Source organism: Octopus sinensis, linkage group LG19 (genome assembly GCF_006345805.1).
Source record: "Octopus sinensis linkage group LG19, ASM634580v1, whole genome shotgun sequence".
Lineage (NCBI taxonomy): Eukaryota > Metazoa > Mollusca > Cephalopoda > Octopoda > Octopodidae > Octopus > Octopus sinensis.
Genome location: NC_043015.1, coordinates 6510113 through 6528522, shown reverse-complemented (window position 1 = coordinate 6528522; position 18410 = coordinate 6510113). Strand labels below are relative to the sequence as shown.

The 18410-nt window shown below is 35.9% G+C and overlaps 1 protein-coding gene across 2 annotated transcripts in view; it reads left to right on the top strand.

Moving 5' to 3' along the window:
* The first annotated feature begins 326 nt into the window (after positions 1 to 326).
* Positions 327 to 18410, top strand: part of LOC115222245 (neuroligin-4, X-linked-like) — a 666739-nt gene continuing 648655 nt past the window's right edge. For both annotated transcript variants that reach the window (XM_029792404.2, XM_029792403.2), the window contains exon 1: positions 327 to 1458. In XM_029792404.2, coding sequence (XP_029648264.1) covers positions 1008 to 1458 — 451 coding nt within the window. In that variant the 5' untranslated portion in view covers positions 327 to 1007. The remainder of the gene's footprint in view (positions 1459 to 18410) is intronic.

Here is an 18410-nt window from a genome sequence, read left to right as displayed (position 1 = left end):
ACATAGACACAAGCACGGATATACATGTATACCTACATATATAACATATAACAAACACAGATATATATATATATATATATACATATATACATCTGAATATATGCATACACATCTGTATATTCATAGAGATCGGTATATATATATATATATACATTGGTATATGTAATAATCGGCAAACGGAAGGAAAATCTCAGGTTGAATAATTAACGAAAAAGAGATTTAAGTAAAAGAAAAAAAATCGTTGAAATTCTTATCCACTACCACAGAATTATATATTATATATATATATATATATATATTTATATATATTATATATATGGATGTATGGATTTATGTATGTGTATGCATATAAAATAATAAAAATATACACCCTGTAATACTACACATGTTGATATAGATATATGACATACTTACACATGCTGAGTATATATACATGCATGCAAACATATATACTCACATTCATATACTCGCATTCAAACAAGTTATAGACAGACAGACAGACGGATAATCAGAGTGACACCCAGACACACCGACAGAATATTTGTTGAAATTTTAACTGCCACCTTAACAATTTTTTTTTTTTTTAGTTATTTCTTTATTTAATTAACAAAAACGAGAACTAAAAATAAGAAACGGAAAAGGAAAAAAAAAAATGAAATGGCGAACAAGCAAAAGGCCAGAAGACACAAATGTCCGCGGTGAAAAAAAAGTTTAAATAACTACAAAAGCTAATATATGTATATGTATATATATATATATATAAAGGAAAAAAAGAAAATAGTGTGTGAGTGAGATAAAGAGCGAGCGTGAGAGAGTGAGTGAGAGAGAGAGAGAGAGAGTGAGAGAGAGGAGAAGCAGTGTAAATTGAAAATTCTCTCCGAGATCGTGGCGGTTCTTTCGTTATACAAGCCAAATCTAAGTGATGTCCTTTTCAAAGACGTAATCCAACTTCAAAGTGTCATGCAATCAATAAGAAATATTCTCTTGCTATTTCACCCGAAAGAGAAATGGGTGGAAGTCTAACATCGCCCTTTATCGGATCAGCATGTGTCTCTATTCTCCTTGTGGTTCTGGTTTTAAACATTGGCGAGTGTGTGGTTTACATGCGTACGTTAAGTGACCGGGTTGTGACCACACGTTACGGAACGGTCCGAGGTGTGATGGTGGAATTCCCTAACCGTCATCTCAAACCAGTCGATGCGTATTTAGGATTGCCGTACGCCTCTTTGCTTAGAGGCAACCTTCGATTCATGCCTCCCACCAGTCCAATGGAAAAATGGACCGGTACCAGAGTGGTTCTTGATATGAGTCCCGTGTGCCCACAGAAAGTTCCCGATCTCAACGACTTAAAAGGAAAAGTACCTGAGAGCCGTTATGAGCACTACAAAAGGATAGCACCTTTACTTTCAAAACAACTTGAAGATTGTTTAAGCCTTAATCTCTATGTTCCCAGACAAGGTAAGTCCGAAGTTCTGAAAGAAAAAAAAACACACAAAAAAAAATCAGAAAAAATGTATTAATAATGTCCGTGTATTTATTATTGTTATTAACATTGATATTATTTTTTGTTGTTGCCCGCAGCTTCCTTATTAAGGAGGGGTAGGTTGAGGGGCGATAATAATGTATGATAAAATGAGTTATATATCTATTATATATACATGGAAAGTGTTATATATTTATATTTATATTTGTTTTTGTAAATTATGTTTGTAAATGCATTTATTTTACCCAAAATCGAAACACGGTTCGATCAGGGAGAAGGTGGTTAAATACATATGCACCGACATTCCTCACGGTAGAATCGAACCCGGCTTTTCTTCTGTGCGAATGCAGCATGAATTTCTTCCTCATTCTGCCATGCCCGTTACAAATATGTGACTGGAAGTCCTGCTGTGTGGATGTGGCTTTGATAAGAAGAGCCACCTTTGTCACGCTTATTCTCTCTAATGACTGCGTTAAGGGGGTTGTTGTATCTCCCTTAATGCAATCGAATACTCGACAGCAAATACTATGAATTAACGTGTATGAAATCATCGTCGAAACAGACGGAGGCTAAAATTAAAAGGTGGATATATATATATATATATATATATATATATATATATATATATATATATGAAAGCGGGGATAGATTTTGTGTATATATGAGAGTGTGTGTGTGTGTGTGTTTGTGTTTGTGTGTGGTTGTGTGTGTGTGTGTGTGTGTGTTTTGTGTGTGTGTGTGTGTGTGTGTGTGTGTGTGTTTAAACACGCATCAGTGTGGGAGAACATGAAAAGAGAAATCAGTTTCGGTTTCGAAATAGCCTCCATTCAATAGACAAAAATTAAAATTATATATATACTACATGTGCGCACGTATACGTGTGAGTGTTCGCGGGTGTGTGAGCATGTAAGTATGTGTGTATATTTATGTTTGTGTATGTGCGTGTATGTATGTGTGTGTGTGTGTGTGCGTGTGCATCTATGTTTTGGTGAGTGTATGTGTCCATCTGTTAGCCTTTATATATATATGAGTACCAATATACATTCGCCTTTGCACGAGCATTATTTTCAAATTCAGTTTACATTGATATATATATACCTACATAGAGATACACACATTAAAACACACGCATAAACGCACAGAAACACACGCACACATACATATATAGTTCTGCATATGTGCATGCTTTTGCACTCTAGTATGGATATGTGCGTATATGATTTGGGTTTTGTGTATGTGTGAGTGCGTGTGTATCGATGGGTACGCGTATGTTTTCTCCCCCCCCCCCACATAAATTGTCTTCATTACATAAGTACACGCGCACAGACACACGCTCAAACATCTACATACAATACACATACCCACACATATATATCTGTACACATACATTCGCACACACCTACACGAACACTCAGCTATACACACACACACATGAACACAAACATATGATACGATATACACGTATGTCGAAGTTTGATGGAACAGTGGGTGTGAAAAAGAAGCTCTTAATACCGCACTTTAGTAAGAAAGTCCAGTTAAAGCTGGATACAATATCACACATAACGCCTATGTGATACGACAGTATATCACACACATCTCTTATGTATGAAAACGTATATTCAAGATGTATGTGTGTGTATTCGCATATTTGTGTACGTTCGTGTGAATTTTCTGATTAAGTATATTTGTGCGAGCGTAGATATATATATATATAGATATATATAGATATATATCTATATCTATGTATATTTTAAATTTCATTAAAAGCCCTGTAGCTTGCGGTCTTATATAAAATATGTGCGGCTATTTACGCGTGTGTACTGTACGTATGTATCTATATACGTACGCTCATTTATACGTTTACAATGCACTCATGTGGCCAGTTGTTGCTGGATACGAAGCTGCTACATGGTAAAGCAGTATGTGAGAGTAAAAATTAAATGTGGAAGTTTGAGTGTATGTATGAGTACACACACACACACATACACTCGAACATATGAGTGCGTATATATACAAACACTCACATATATATATACATATATATACCCACACACGCTCATACATACATGTCTTCATACATAGATGTATTTGTACATACATTCCAAATTCTGCTCGTGTCTGTATGCAGATAAGCCTGTGTATAAATAATTTTTATTGTGTGTATGTATGTATGTATGTATGTATGTATGTATGTATGTATGTATGTATGTATGTATGTATGTATGTATGTGTGTATATGTATGTCTGAACATATGTATGTGGTACAAAGTGTATATCAGACGAAGAATTTCTTGGTCGATGTGTCTACGGTTGTGGAATTCGCTCGCGCGCATGCTCTTGTACATAAGTTTGCGTATACGAGAGACTATGAAAAAAGCGGACCCCCCTCCTGTCACAGACATAATTTCATACCCCCCTCATACACATACACTCGCGCTTACACATACACACACACACACACACATATATATATATATACACATCCTCACAGAAGCAAGCTTACACCCACACAAGTCACACAGCTATAGGCACCCACATACATACATACATATATATATTTGTGTATATGTGTGTTCATAATTACTGACTGTGTTCTGAGGTAGTTTAAACGTTTGTGTATGTATGTATTATGTGTAATATTTGGCAATGTATACTTATACGTGGATTCTTAGGTACATGTATGTGTATATGCGAATGTTGTTTTGTAGCTGAGTATGCGTGATTGTGTTTATATGCGAGGAAGTATTTTTGTGCTCGTATCTGTTTGTGTGTGTGTCTGTGTGTCTACGTCTGTGTGTGTGGAGCATCTAATTATTAAAAATATCCGTCAAATGTAAATAATGTAAATAATGTAAACCTAAGTAGTTGTTTAAATGTGGAGGTTTGTAAGCATTTACGATGATAAAACTCATTGTGCACGTATGTGATATACACATATACGTACCTACAACTATATATACATTTATGTATCACAACACACACATATATGCAAGTATGTATATATGAACGTTTGTCTGTATGTGTAGTGTTGTGTACACGAGAATATAGCTGTGTGTGCCAATCACATTTTGCCTTTCATCCTTTCGGGGTCGATAAATTATGTACCAGCTGCGTACTGGGGATCGATCTAATCGACTGGCACCCCCTCCCCCCAACATTTCGGTCCTTGTGCCTAGAGTAGAAACGAACATTGTTTTACTAGTATGATTGTAAAAATCTTATTGTAGTTATTAGCTGTTGCCGCTGATGCTGTATAACCCTAGGCTTGATCTGATGAAAGAAATCTATGATCAAAAATCTGTGACTCTCTCATCTCATTTATTTAGATACCTGTTTTTTTTGTTTTTTTTAGATGTTTAAGTGAGCGTATTTCTACTTGCGTGCGTGTGCTCGCGTCTTTCACTCGTATATATTTTTTTCATATGAAATACGAATCGGTGCGTGATATGAGTGTGTTTTGACTGCTATTTTTAATTGTTCACCCACTACCAACAAGCACGGCGTGCATGTGTCTACGCGTGTGTGTATGTATGTGTGTATGTGTGTATGTTTCTGTCCCTCACTCATATATTTTTCAAATGAAATACGAGTCATATGGTGTAAATGAGGGTTGTTTTGACTGTTATTTCTAGCAGGTCCCTAACTCCCAAGAAGCTCCCTCTTTACCACGACTGTTCAAATCTGTGCAATGAATCTAATTGTACGATGCTACTAAGCTTCCTACATGTGTGGATTTGTGATTCTAAATGTGTATGTGAGTGCAACGATGCGCGTGTACATAATGAGTATGAATAAGTATGTGTGTGTGTATGAATGTGAATGCGTATGTGTGTGTGTGCGTGTGTTTACGTAAGTGTGTACCCCTCCATGCAAAAACGCTTGCGCTAACATATAGAAATGTAAAGAGTAGAATTTCTGTATATCTAATTGCAATGATATTGCTTGTGTGTTTGTGTGTGTGTTTGTGTGTTTGTGTATGCGTGTGTGTGTGTGTGTGTGTGTGTGTATGTGTGTGTGTATGTGTGTGTTGCTTCATACATCAATTTGATTTCTTTCTTGTGGCTGTCTGCAAGTGTTTCAAAGAAAGCGGCCTCATTCATACACAAACACACATACACACACACACACACGCACACACACGCACACACACACACACTCACACACATGCAGGCACGCGTGTGCATAGACACATGCACCCAGACACTCAAACAAACACACATGCGCGTACGTATATCTATGTCTATATATACAGGCACACAATACAAACTCACATATTACGCGCGAACACATAAATGTATACACACAAAATCTAGGCGAAGAATATGGTTTTTATTATTGAATAATTTCTCCTCCCAGCATTTTCTTTTAGTTTCCTGACTGTTAGTCTCGCATATATACATATATACATACATGCACACACCACACACACACACACCACACACACACACACACACACACACACACACACATATATAATATATATATATATATATATATTATATATATATATTGGATTGGTGCATTTATTAATGCGGCTTTTTTTTCAACAAAAACAATAACAATATGTAACAAAACATCTTTAATTGACGGTCTGCCTGTCTGCCAAGCAAAAGGGAAGCAGTAATTGAGTAGATGGTGAATATGCCTCGGAATAATCATTTAAAAATGTTTTTGTTACATGTTGTTATTGTTTTTGTTCAACAAAATTGTTTGAAAAAAATCCCAATAATATATATATACATATATATATATATATATATATATAATATATATATATATATATATATATATATATATATACATATATCTTATATTTATATATATACACACACGCATACATACATACATACATACATACATACATACATACATACATACATACATATATATATATATATATATATATATATATAGTGTATTATCGATATCTCTGCGCGCTTTTCTAAGTGTGTGAGTGACTGATTTCTGCAAGCTGCAATCGCAGGCCACGACAAGGCCAGGATAGTGGAAGTGCTGTCGATATCTACAATATATAAGCAGAACGTCAATAGAGGTTCAGAGCGGGGACAGGGCAGAACCGAGAGGCTGGTTTCAGGCCTTAACGCGTAAAATGTTAAATCCACTGTAATTACTGGTATTAATATTAATATCGAATATGTTAGCAGAACTTGTGCTTCTCCAAGAAGCCAATATCTCTATATGTATGTGTGTATGTATGTATGTATGTGTGTGTGTGTATGTGTGTGTATGTATGTATGTATGTATGTATGTATGTATGTATGTATGTATGTGTGTGTATGAATATATGTATGTATGTATGTATGTATGTATGTTTGTATGTAAGTATGTAAGCATGCATGTATGCATGTATATATGTATAAGTGTGGGTTTTTGAAATCATGTATATCTATGGACCGTTATACCTATATACATACATACATACTTATATATACATACATGCATATATATATAGAAAATACACATACATACATATATATATGTGTGTAGTTATGTATACACACATGCGTACACATATATATCTATACATTAACAATACACATACAAACATATACAAGCATGCATACATGCTCCTTAACAGATACCGGCCAAAGAATTACTCATTAGTCCTCTATTACTCATTAGTCAAATTAGATACATGTGGTATTTTGGGGCTGCTTATTTCAGTTAAACTGAGCCCTTATACATGGTATACTCCTTTTTAGAACAACTTTTTTATATCAAGCATATTTGGTATCAGAATGAATCGAAACAGTCCTTTTCTCAGAAACCGTTGCTGCTTCAATATTTTTTTGTATCGTCCCTTCTGCATCCCGAGTTTCATTTCCTGGTCGAATTCGATCTCGCAATCTTTGTTCAACATCGATGAAATAATGTATAAAGCAAAAATGTGTGTTCAATCTCCATATGAGTAAAATATTTATTGGTCGCTCATACATTTGTGGCCCCACATTACCTTACCATTGAAAGGAATATGTTGTTCATTAGATTAAGTGCAGCCTTCACTGAACAGACCGATTACAAAAGGAAATCCGCCCATGACCTTTACGTCTAGTTTTTATAGAAATAGCATAACAGAGTAGCCCTGAACTATATTGTGGCCGTTGTTTTTTGTTTTAAAGAGAGTATGGTGCTTTTTAGGGACAGTTTGCTTACTATTTCTAGCTAGTCGTGCGACCGAGTGCCTTTTTCCTGTCGGCTCCTAAAACCAATAAGTACGTAAGTTCATGTATTTGTATGTGTGTATACATTAATGAGGAAAGAGAAATGGAGAGAAAGGAGAGATTGAGAGAGAGAGACATCATTGGAAGAGAGAAGTAGTGTTGGGGTGTGAGAGAGGTAGATAAGAAAAAGAGGTAGAAAGAAACAAGAGAGAGGTCGATCGAAAATAGATAAAGAGAGAGAAGACAGAGAGAGAAAGGCAGAGAGAGAGAGAGAGAGAGAGAGAGAGAGATAAAAAGATGCAGAGACAGACAAAGGGAGAGAGCTGGTGGTGGGAAAGAGGTAGGTAGAGAGGGATAGAAATTTACAGAGAGAGGGCGAGAGAGGGAGATGGGGTATGGGAAATGAGAGAGATGGAAATAGGAAGTAAGAAATGCAGAAAAGATTGCTAGTAAGAGAGAGAGAGAGAGAGAGAGCGAGAGAGAGAGAGAGACAGTGACAGACAGACAGGATGATGTGTGTATGTGTTTGTGTATGTGTGTATGTATGTATGTATGTATGTGTGTGTGAGGTAGAGGGAGATAGGAGATAATGAGTGAGGAGAGAAAGATGAGTGAGAAAGTGGAGAGAGAAAGAGAGGGAAGAGAAAGAGAGAGAAAGAGAGAGACTATACCTATTAGTGATACAAATATTTTACCAATCACTGATGTGTCAACGATAAAAAAATCAAATTAGGTGAGGATCGAACTCAAGACTTCGATGACTGATATCTATTTTTGTATCACATTTCTCAATCCCTGAACTTGTGAAGATACATTATTAGAATGAGAAAACAAGGGTTCCTCTACGTGGTGACTCGACCCGCCAGAAATAGCCAACTTCACCTTAAATCACACACCGACCTTTTTCTTGACGAAAAGAACGAAAGTTGCATTTGATAAGACATTTCTAGTTATTACCAAATAAGTAGAACAATTTCATATTCAGGGTGGAACGCTGTTGATCGTATCGTAAGCATGCTCAATCAGGCTTGACCTAGGGCTAAATAACAGCAATAAGATGAACAACAAGAAATGCATTCAAATATGGAGACACATACTTATCTATATAGTCATAGATCTATCTATCATTATGCCTATCTATCTATCTATCTTTGTTTTTGTTTTGTTTTTTAAATTTTATCCCCCCCTTTTTTTGTCCTCTTTCTTTCCTTTTACGATCCCTTTTGATCGAAAACCAAACCCCCTTTTTACCCCCAAAAGAAAAGCTCTACCTTGTAATTGTCTGTCTGTGGGCAGCCCTGTGTGGCTAATAAAGAAAAATATCTATCTATCTATAAATATATATATATATATATATATAATATATATATATATATTATATATATATATATATATATATATATTCTCCTCCCCAATATCTATCTATCTATGTCTGTCTGCCTGTCTGTCTATCTATCTATCTATCATCTATCTATCTATCTATCTATCTATCTATCTATCTATCTATCTATCTATCTATCTGCATATATGTATATATGTGTGTATGTGTGTACGTGTGTGTGTGTGTGTAGCGTGCGAGAGAGAAAGAGACAGAGAGGGAGAGACTGAGAGAGAGAGAGAGAGAGAGAGAGAGAAAGTGAGAGAGAGAGAATCAAGCAGATAGACAGCCAGACATACGGAGACAGAGAGACAGAAAGAAAGATAGATAGATAGATCGATAGATAGACAGGCGGGAAGAGAAAGAGTGATATAGAGAAATACTCTAACATATATCTATACACACATACACATACACATACACGCGCAAATATAGTTGTGTAGATGCACATACAGAAAGCTAAGATTTATGAAATACGTTTAATGATTGACAGAAATAGTAGTAAACTTCACATGATGTTTCATTTGAAACTAACAGTCAGTGCTGCAGAGTTCCTCATAATTCCTGATTCTTCCTTCATTTTCTTTGCTTTTGTTATTTTTTATTCTTCAGATCAAATCCAACAAGTGTTTTTGACATGACTTTTTTTGTTTCTTCTTCTTTCTCCTTCTTCTTTCTTCTCCTCCTCCTCCTCCTCCTTCTCCTCCTCCTCCTCCTTCTTCTTCTTCTTCTTCTTCTTTTTCTTTTTTTCTCCTTCTTCCTCTTCTCCTTCTTCTCCTTCGTCTTCTCCTTCTTCTTCTTCTTCTTCTTCTTCTTCTTCTTTTTTCTTTTTCTTCTTTCTTCTCCTGCTCCTACTTATTCTTCTTTTTCTTTTCTCTTCCTTCTTTTCTCTTCCTTCATATTATTATTATTATTATTATTATTATTATTATTATTATTATTAGTGTTACTGTAGGTGGAAGGAGGTCTATATTTACCTTATCTAAGATTACGTCATAAGCTGTAGATACATCTAAAATAAAAACTAAATAAAGCACAAACAAATTGTTTGACATTGCTGATGGGCCTGAACATACATACATACATACATACATACATATATATATATATATATATATATATATATATATATATATATAAACATATATATATATATATATGTGTGTGTATTCAAAGATACAAACACACATACATACATACACATATTCTGCTATGAATAACAAAGCTAGCACTGATGTACATGTGTGACTTTGATTTTTTGCAGAATGTAAAATGTGTAACTTCTACATCTCCCTCTATTGAAACAATTTCGCTTCTCCTTGACAGTATTTCCAAGCTAAGCGTTAGAAACCGAATCTATAAGTTTTGAATACAAATCGATAACTTTTCTGGCTTCAAGTATTCTAGTTGAGACTTTCAGTGAAAAAGAATGCAAAGTAGTGTTGATCTCAAAAGATCGCCTGAGAACACACATACACAACACACGCGCACACTCACACCCACACCCACACAGACACACGCACACATATACACACATAAAGAGACAAGGGGAGAGAGAGAGAGAGGAATACATATACATAACAACATATACGTGCATATAACATAAATATGTATGTGTGTATGAATAACTTCATCTCTCTCTCTCTCTCTCTCTCTGTTTGTTTGCGTATGTGTGTGTGTGTGTGTGTGTGTGTGTGTGTGTTGCTCTCCTTATCCAGTAACTCCACCAGATTATTAACAACGGAAGTTAATAGATTTCGTTACGGCGGGAAATCGAAACCTCATTTTGAATTTGTTTCGTTGACTGAGGGAGATTAACATTAGTACGTTTAATCTTATTGATTATCTCATTAATCTGATAATCGCCCTATTTATTTAATGAAGTTGCATATTGTTAATCGTTTATTCTTTGGACATTTAGATATAGCATTTACGTATTTATATATTTTTATATACAAAGTGTATAGTTTTCTATGTTAAATTCATATATGGATGAATTGCGGCAAATTTCGATGGCCAATTGTCCACCATGATACTCTGAATTAAATTCAATCCGGGCTGTTTTAATTTAAACCTAGGCTGGTCATTTTCTAAGACAGGCAGTATGAAGCGAGATTTACCTCTCAATCTTAACAGGTTGTTTAAGTTAATAACATTAATATTATCAAATATGACCTTCCGTTTTTGAGATTGAAGGATGTAATTTGAGCATGATATGGTTGTTAGTTTGTGTGAATGAGCGACTGCGTGGAAGTTCTTTTTTTTTTACAGATTTCATTCATTCGACTGCGGCCATACTTGAGCACCGTTATCAACGGCTATAATCGATTACATTGATTTCAGTAACACTACTTTTATTCTGTCTATTTCTACTTCCAGCTTACCTAATTTTTAATCCTTTACAGTCTATGTATATAGCAAATCTGATTCTCAATGAATTATAAGTATTTCTCAACACAAAATCAACCACATTCTAAGTGGATTGTAGCAAAACCGTTTACTAATCATACACATGTGCCTATGTAAAGACAATCTCACACACGCTTACACATAAACTGCATATATTCATATATATGATACATATATATAATTACATATACACAATTTATTTTTATGTATGACGTACCACACCTAGATAATCTAATAATGCAGTGTATTAATACATAGAATTTCAGTATAGAATTGTATATATACTTGCAGGCAGGTCTAGAGCTCACATACATATACATGCACACACATATACAAAAACAACGAACGATAAAGCACATATACACACACAAGCAAGCATATACGTATATACAAAGACATACGAACACCTATACATACATACATACATACATACATGCATACATACATACATACATACATACATACATTCATATATATATATATATATATATATATATGTGTGTGTGTGTGTGTATGTATGTACATATATATGTATGTCGGCAGGCACACAGACACACACACACACACACACACATATATATGCAAACACATTAATATAAATTTCTATGTAATATCTAAATTTGCATACACACACCATGGTACATTCTTAAATCTGTGCGTACACATCATTATATACACTTGCGCACACGCACCAATAGAGGCAGAGATTTTACACAGGAGGTCAGACATATTTTGTTTATTATTAGAAGCAAGTATATCCCCTTCTTTCTCATCTAGCTGCTCACAACTCTATTCATATTCCCATGTCGTTCCAATGGTTTCAAAATTTCACCAGTTCTGAAGATTATGGAAAACATCGTATTAACGAAATCATTTCTCCTGTTTGAATTCCTTACCATCTCCCTCTGAAGGCATTTGTGCTTGCAAAACTCAACTGTTCCGTGAAACTCTTCAAGAGCCGCGGTAGAAAGCCACACACTTTGTATTACGTCATATACGAACACGTGAATGCGTAAACGTCCATTACTCCATGTATGCGTTTCTTTGATGGTTATTTGTGTGTTCATTACGAGTATGTATCAATGAATATATGAATGTGCGTATATACATAATTCACATTCTCTCTCTCCCACTTTCTCTACGTATAGGCATATATCTACACATGTATGTATGTGTGTGCATGTGTAAATATATACATACACACAGACATACGCACAGAAGCTCACACATATATACATACACATACATAAACACATATATACGTACATATATAAACGCATATACTGAGCATATATCTATATATCTTGGCCGTTCATCTTACAGCTCTCGTTGTTGAAATTATCCCACGTGATCCCTGCCAGAGTAATACACCCTATTGTTCAAATAATTAAATCAGAGAGTACACAATCCTTTCCTCGTATACCAGGACGTACATTATCCAACATGTCTTCCTTTATAGCTGACAGTAAATGCGAACCGCAAAAAGAAAAAAAAGCGAAGAAAAATGTACTAATGATGTTTATATCAAATCAGTGTAGTGATTTGATACTCCCCGATTTTAATGAAACTCCTAACTTATTCTTTGTATTGTATATAATTGATCGGACTGTTGCGCTTGAAGAGTGCCATGTAAACACGACTCGTATTGAGCACGGCATGAGGAAGACTACGTAGGTCATGGTCACAATCGTTTCCGATTCACCAGGAAAAAATATAAAATAAATTACAACATAATAAAAGGTAACAAGATGTCAAATGAATAGTGCTACCATAGATCTTTATTAATTTTTTTTAACCTGAAGAATCTATTGACTATCAGATAGACTCGGCTAAGTAATATATCAAATTAATGGAACGTTCCAATCATAACACACATCTGATCTGCAACTCACTCCTTTTCACACTCCTCTCTTCCTCCCTCACACTGTCACACGTTCTGTAGCTCCTCCTCTTCGACCGCTCTTCGTCCTCCTACTTTTTCTGTTACTCAGACTTCCCTCTGTCAAGCCCTCTCTCCATATACACACATATATACACACATGCACGCATACATACATATTCACACACATAAAGATACATGGATGCACATAAACGTTTTTACATAAATATATATGTATATATATTTCCTTCTTGTATGACTCTTGAGTTGATATATATATATATATATATATATATATATAATAACGGAGAGAAAGAGGGGGTGAGACAGAGAAAGAAAAAGAGAGATAGAAAGAGAATAATGGATGCATAATCCATCAAGGGTTGCTTTATGATTCTCAATTACACAAATTTCGTAGCGATAGTGAGGAGTACATGTTCTTTCCTCCATCAGTATTGTAACATGAGTGTCTGGCATGCCTGCATAATACAGCATAATACAGTACTGGAAGCCGAAAGACAGGAGTAAAGGCAACCGTGCAATAGAGTTATAAGAAGGAGGTCCATATGTTATATGTTTACTGAGACCCAGGAGCATTACACCATTGAGCTATTAACCAGCAACGGCATAAAATCACTCCTAACCACATTTGCAAATAGTATTTTAAAGATTGGGTCGTATAACAATCAACGTTTAGAAATATGTTACATTTGAAGCCGCCGTTGTTGTTGCTATCATCGTTGCTATTGTTTTTGCTTTTCTTGCGGTTGATATTTTCGTTTGTGTGGTTCTTTTCTACACCGTGGTTCTTGGGTGCCTTCAGCATATTGCAGTCAGTTGCAGGCATTCGGAACAGACTCAGCTTCTCAAACCGCCCACGTTTTTGCTGCAGACACCGATCTATTGCTGCTCAGGTTATGATAATGGCCGTATTTAAATCGCCAGACTGCGAGCATATGCATTGCCTCCATTAACACCGCCACGTCTCTCTTGTCTGAACTATAAACCCTACCTCACAATACACATCGGAAATAACTAATACCGGATAAAACACGATCCATACCAGACTATTTCTTGTTTTCGTTTTTTCTCTCAAATATGCCGTAAAATGTGTAGTTAAGACGTTCACATTGCAGTCATGTGGTTTCGTGATCAGAATTATTGGGCGACAACTTAGGCTAATGTCCACTAATGCTTTGAGAGTGAGTTTGGTACACATATATCGTGTGGAAACCCGTCTTCTATGTGATATATATATATATATATATATATATATATATATATATATATATATATATGTGTGTGTGTGTGTGTGTGTGTTTTGACCGCGTGTGTATCATTGGCGATTTTTTCCTCCGTCTTCCCTTCCTTGAATCTTGTTTTCCTATGTTTCTGACGAAGAGCTCCGGTCGAAAAGTTAAATTCTCCTTCTTTCTTTCCTTTCCTAAGTGTCCAATAACACTATACTTCTTCCACGTCCTCGCGTTGTTGTGTTTCCTCTTTGTGTTTCCTCTTTGTGTTTTCATGTTTGGATTAACTATATATATATATATATATATATATATATATATATATATGTGTGTGTGTGTGTGTGTGTGTATGTATTTGTCCCTCTTGACCGTTTGAAAACATGTGTTGGTGTTTTAGGTTCCAGTAACTTAGCGAATTGGTAAAAGACTATAAGAATAAATACCACACTGAAAATGTACCACTGCTGGTAATTTCTTCGACTAAGCCCTTTAAGGTGGTCCTGTAGGTAGGGGGCGCAGTCTAATGACTGAAACAAGGAAAATAAATATATTTACGACCATCGTATCGAATGTCTCCTCCAATTTTAAGCAGTTGAGTTGATTTCCTGGAAACTTTGCTATTATTTCCAGCAAATCATACTACCAGATGAGGTAACTCAATTCCTTTGTAAGTCACTGTGTTAACAGAATTTGTACAAAATCAGACTCAAATGCCTCTGTCTTTACTTTGCTAACCCAAACTCCAATTGAGGCTATTTGGCATCCATCATCTTCACGAGCAACAAAATGACAAGATGTCAGAATCATTAGAGTGCCAGACGAAATACTTTGCATTCCTTTGTCGCAATTTTATCTTTTGATCTTGAATCCCACCAAGGTTGTCTTTACTTTTCAAACATTTCGGGTTTGATGAATTAAAGTTCCAATCAAATGTCGTGATACATGTTCTCGACACAACCGTCTCTCAACAGAAACTGATGACCTTGTGACTAAATTAGACATCATCGTTTCTGGTTTCATACATTCTTATTAACGTTGGAATTTTATTAGGACATCAGATAAGAAGCCTTGTAGTATGTATTTCTGCTCTCTGCTCTCTGGGATCGATTCCCAGAATGGCGATCCTTATTTCCAAAAGCAAAACAAGTGCCAGTGAAATAAAATGGGTGATTTCTTGTAACTCTCTTTCCCTTTATACGTCTCTCTCTTAGCCTCTCCGCCTCCGTCCCTTCTCCTCTCCGATGGAATCTGATACTTATTCGAATGGGAGAGAAAAATATATTTACATCGATGTCCCAATAACCCTGTAAGCACTATGTTGTGTACACAATCCTGCAAGGAACAATGGTGACAGAAAACGCTCCTGATTTACAAAAGTTTTCTTTTAATCTCATAAATTTTGATTTTAGATAAACTCTTTGTCGATTCTTCATTTCTCTTCTGCGATCTATTCTTCATGTTCGTTTCTCTTCTGTGGTCGATTATATTAGGTGAAAATGTACCAGTCATATAATCGTACCAGTTAAAGACGACTTCTCTTCGATTATAAATGCCTCTGCTCTGGCGAAAACTCTCATTCCCCCTACATTCGTAGGAGGAGCAGAAAGTAATCATGGGATACTCATTCGTTGGACTAATTCAATGAAATATAAAATATGTTTTCTCATGTAATAAATCATTATGACAGGTAAAATCTAGCACTTCTGACAGAAATTTGAGTGAGGGAGTAGTCAATTAAGTTGACTGCAGTATTTGACTGGATTGAAATATATTGTCCGGCGAGACGGTGGCAAATTGAATTCAACTGTCAGTAAATATTATCATTAATTTTTTTTTCTCTGTTCTTATTTGTAAACTTGTTTCAAAATAATCCTTTCTGCTATAGGCAAAAGACCTTGAAGTCTGTACAGAGAAAGTCAATCGATTACGTTGCTCTCAGTGCACAAGAGAAGAACGAAAAGCAAATTCAATCTCAGCGAAATTTTGAACACAGAACGTAGAGACGAACAAAATGCCGCGAAGCGTTTTGTTGGATTTGCAAACGATTTTTACCAGCTCATCGCCTTAAACTTAGTTTTAAATAAACATTACCTTTCTTCCATAGGCACAATGCCACCAGTTTTAGGGATAGAATTAAGTTGATTATATTGATCTCAGTGTTCAAGTGGTACTTATTTCATCGACCCCAAAATGATGAAAATCAAAATCGACCTAGTCGGAACTTAAGCTCAGAACGTAAAGACGTATGAAATGCCTCGAAATACTTCGTCCGACGTTCTAAAGGTTCTTCCAGCTCACCGTTTTAAACTTATATGAAAATAATCACTTTAGTTTAATATGTTCTCTGGAGGTAGTAATCTTTTCTACTTTAAGCACAAGGGCCCGAAATTTTGGGGGAGGGAGACAGTCGATTTGATGGACTCCAGTACGCAACTGGTACTTAATTTATCAACCCTGAAAGGATGAAAGGCGGAATTTAAACTCAGAAGGTAAAAACAAACGAAATACTGCTAAGAATTTCGCTCGGCGTGCTAACGTTTCCGCCAGCTCGTCGCCTTCTCTGGAGTTAGTAACATTTAGATGCTGCCTTTGTCGTCGCTGTTTCTGTCGTAGAGACGGTTAAGGGCAAATTAACAGGTTCGTGTCATCCCTAATTCTCACTTATATTTATCTATCAACGACAACATGGCAACACTATGTCTTACGTATGTTACCTGGTGATAATGAGCTTATTGCAAACTGTACTCAGGTGCGCTACAATGCGTTGCAAAAAGATAAAAGTGAGAACAGAAATCAGCAACAAGTCAAGTAAAGAAAGATAGCAATGACAGCCAAAAGGGCATGCGCAGTGTCACAGTAGAGAGAATATAAAACGAAATGACATGTTAAAGAGACAACAATATGAAAGTGTGTACACTGACGGAAAAATATTAGTGAATTAAAAAGAATAAATGAAATAGAAAGAAAAAGAAAAAGAAAAGAAAGGCCTGGAGTTTTTTTAATAGATAAAGCGTTTTAGCAGATAATAATCAATGCCTATAGTTTGTTCCGTGCTTCGTCAATTCTGGGCGTAAGATGTATTTCCGTCCAAAAAGGGCGGCGAGCTGGCAGAATCGTTAGCACGCTGGGCGAAATGCTTAGTGGTATTTCGTCTGCCTTTACGTTCTGAGTTCAAATTCCGCCGAAGTCGACTTTGCTTTTCATCCTTCCGGGGTCGATAAATTAAGTGCAAGCTGCGTACTCGGGTCGATCTAATCGACTTGCATCCTCCTCCAAAATTTCGGGCCTTGTGCCTAGAGTAGGAAAAATATAAGTATTTCCGTCGAAAAGTCGTAGATGACGTGCTTATTTTATTTTCTATTTTATTTTAGAAGCATGTCCATGAGATATTGGTTTCAAATTTCGGCGCAAAGCCAGAAATTTGAGGGCAAGAAAGAAGTCGATTGAGTTGATCTCAGTGCTCAACTGGCCCTCATTTTATTCTTCGGTGGAATAAACAAGGACAGACAAAGGGTTTGTTAATCGATTACATCGACCTCAGTTACGTAACTGGTACTTAATTTATCGACCCCGAAAGGAGGAAAGGCAAAGTTGACCTCGGCGTAATTTGAACTCGGAACGTAATGGCAGATGAAATACGGCTACGCATTTGGCCCGGCGTGCTAACGATTCTGTCAAACTTACCGCCTTTTGGTGGTAAAGATACTGAATTCAAAAAGATAAACAAAATATGATATAGTATATTTGTTGGGTTTCTACCGAGTCACCTGCTGGATATAAGAACTGTAGTGTGTCAATGACTACACGTTCAAGATACGGCAAGTGACTG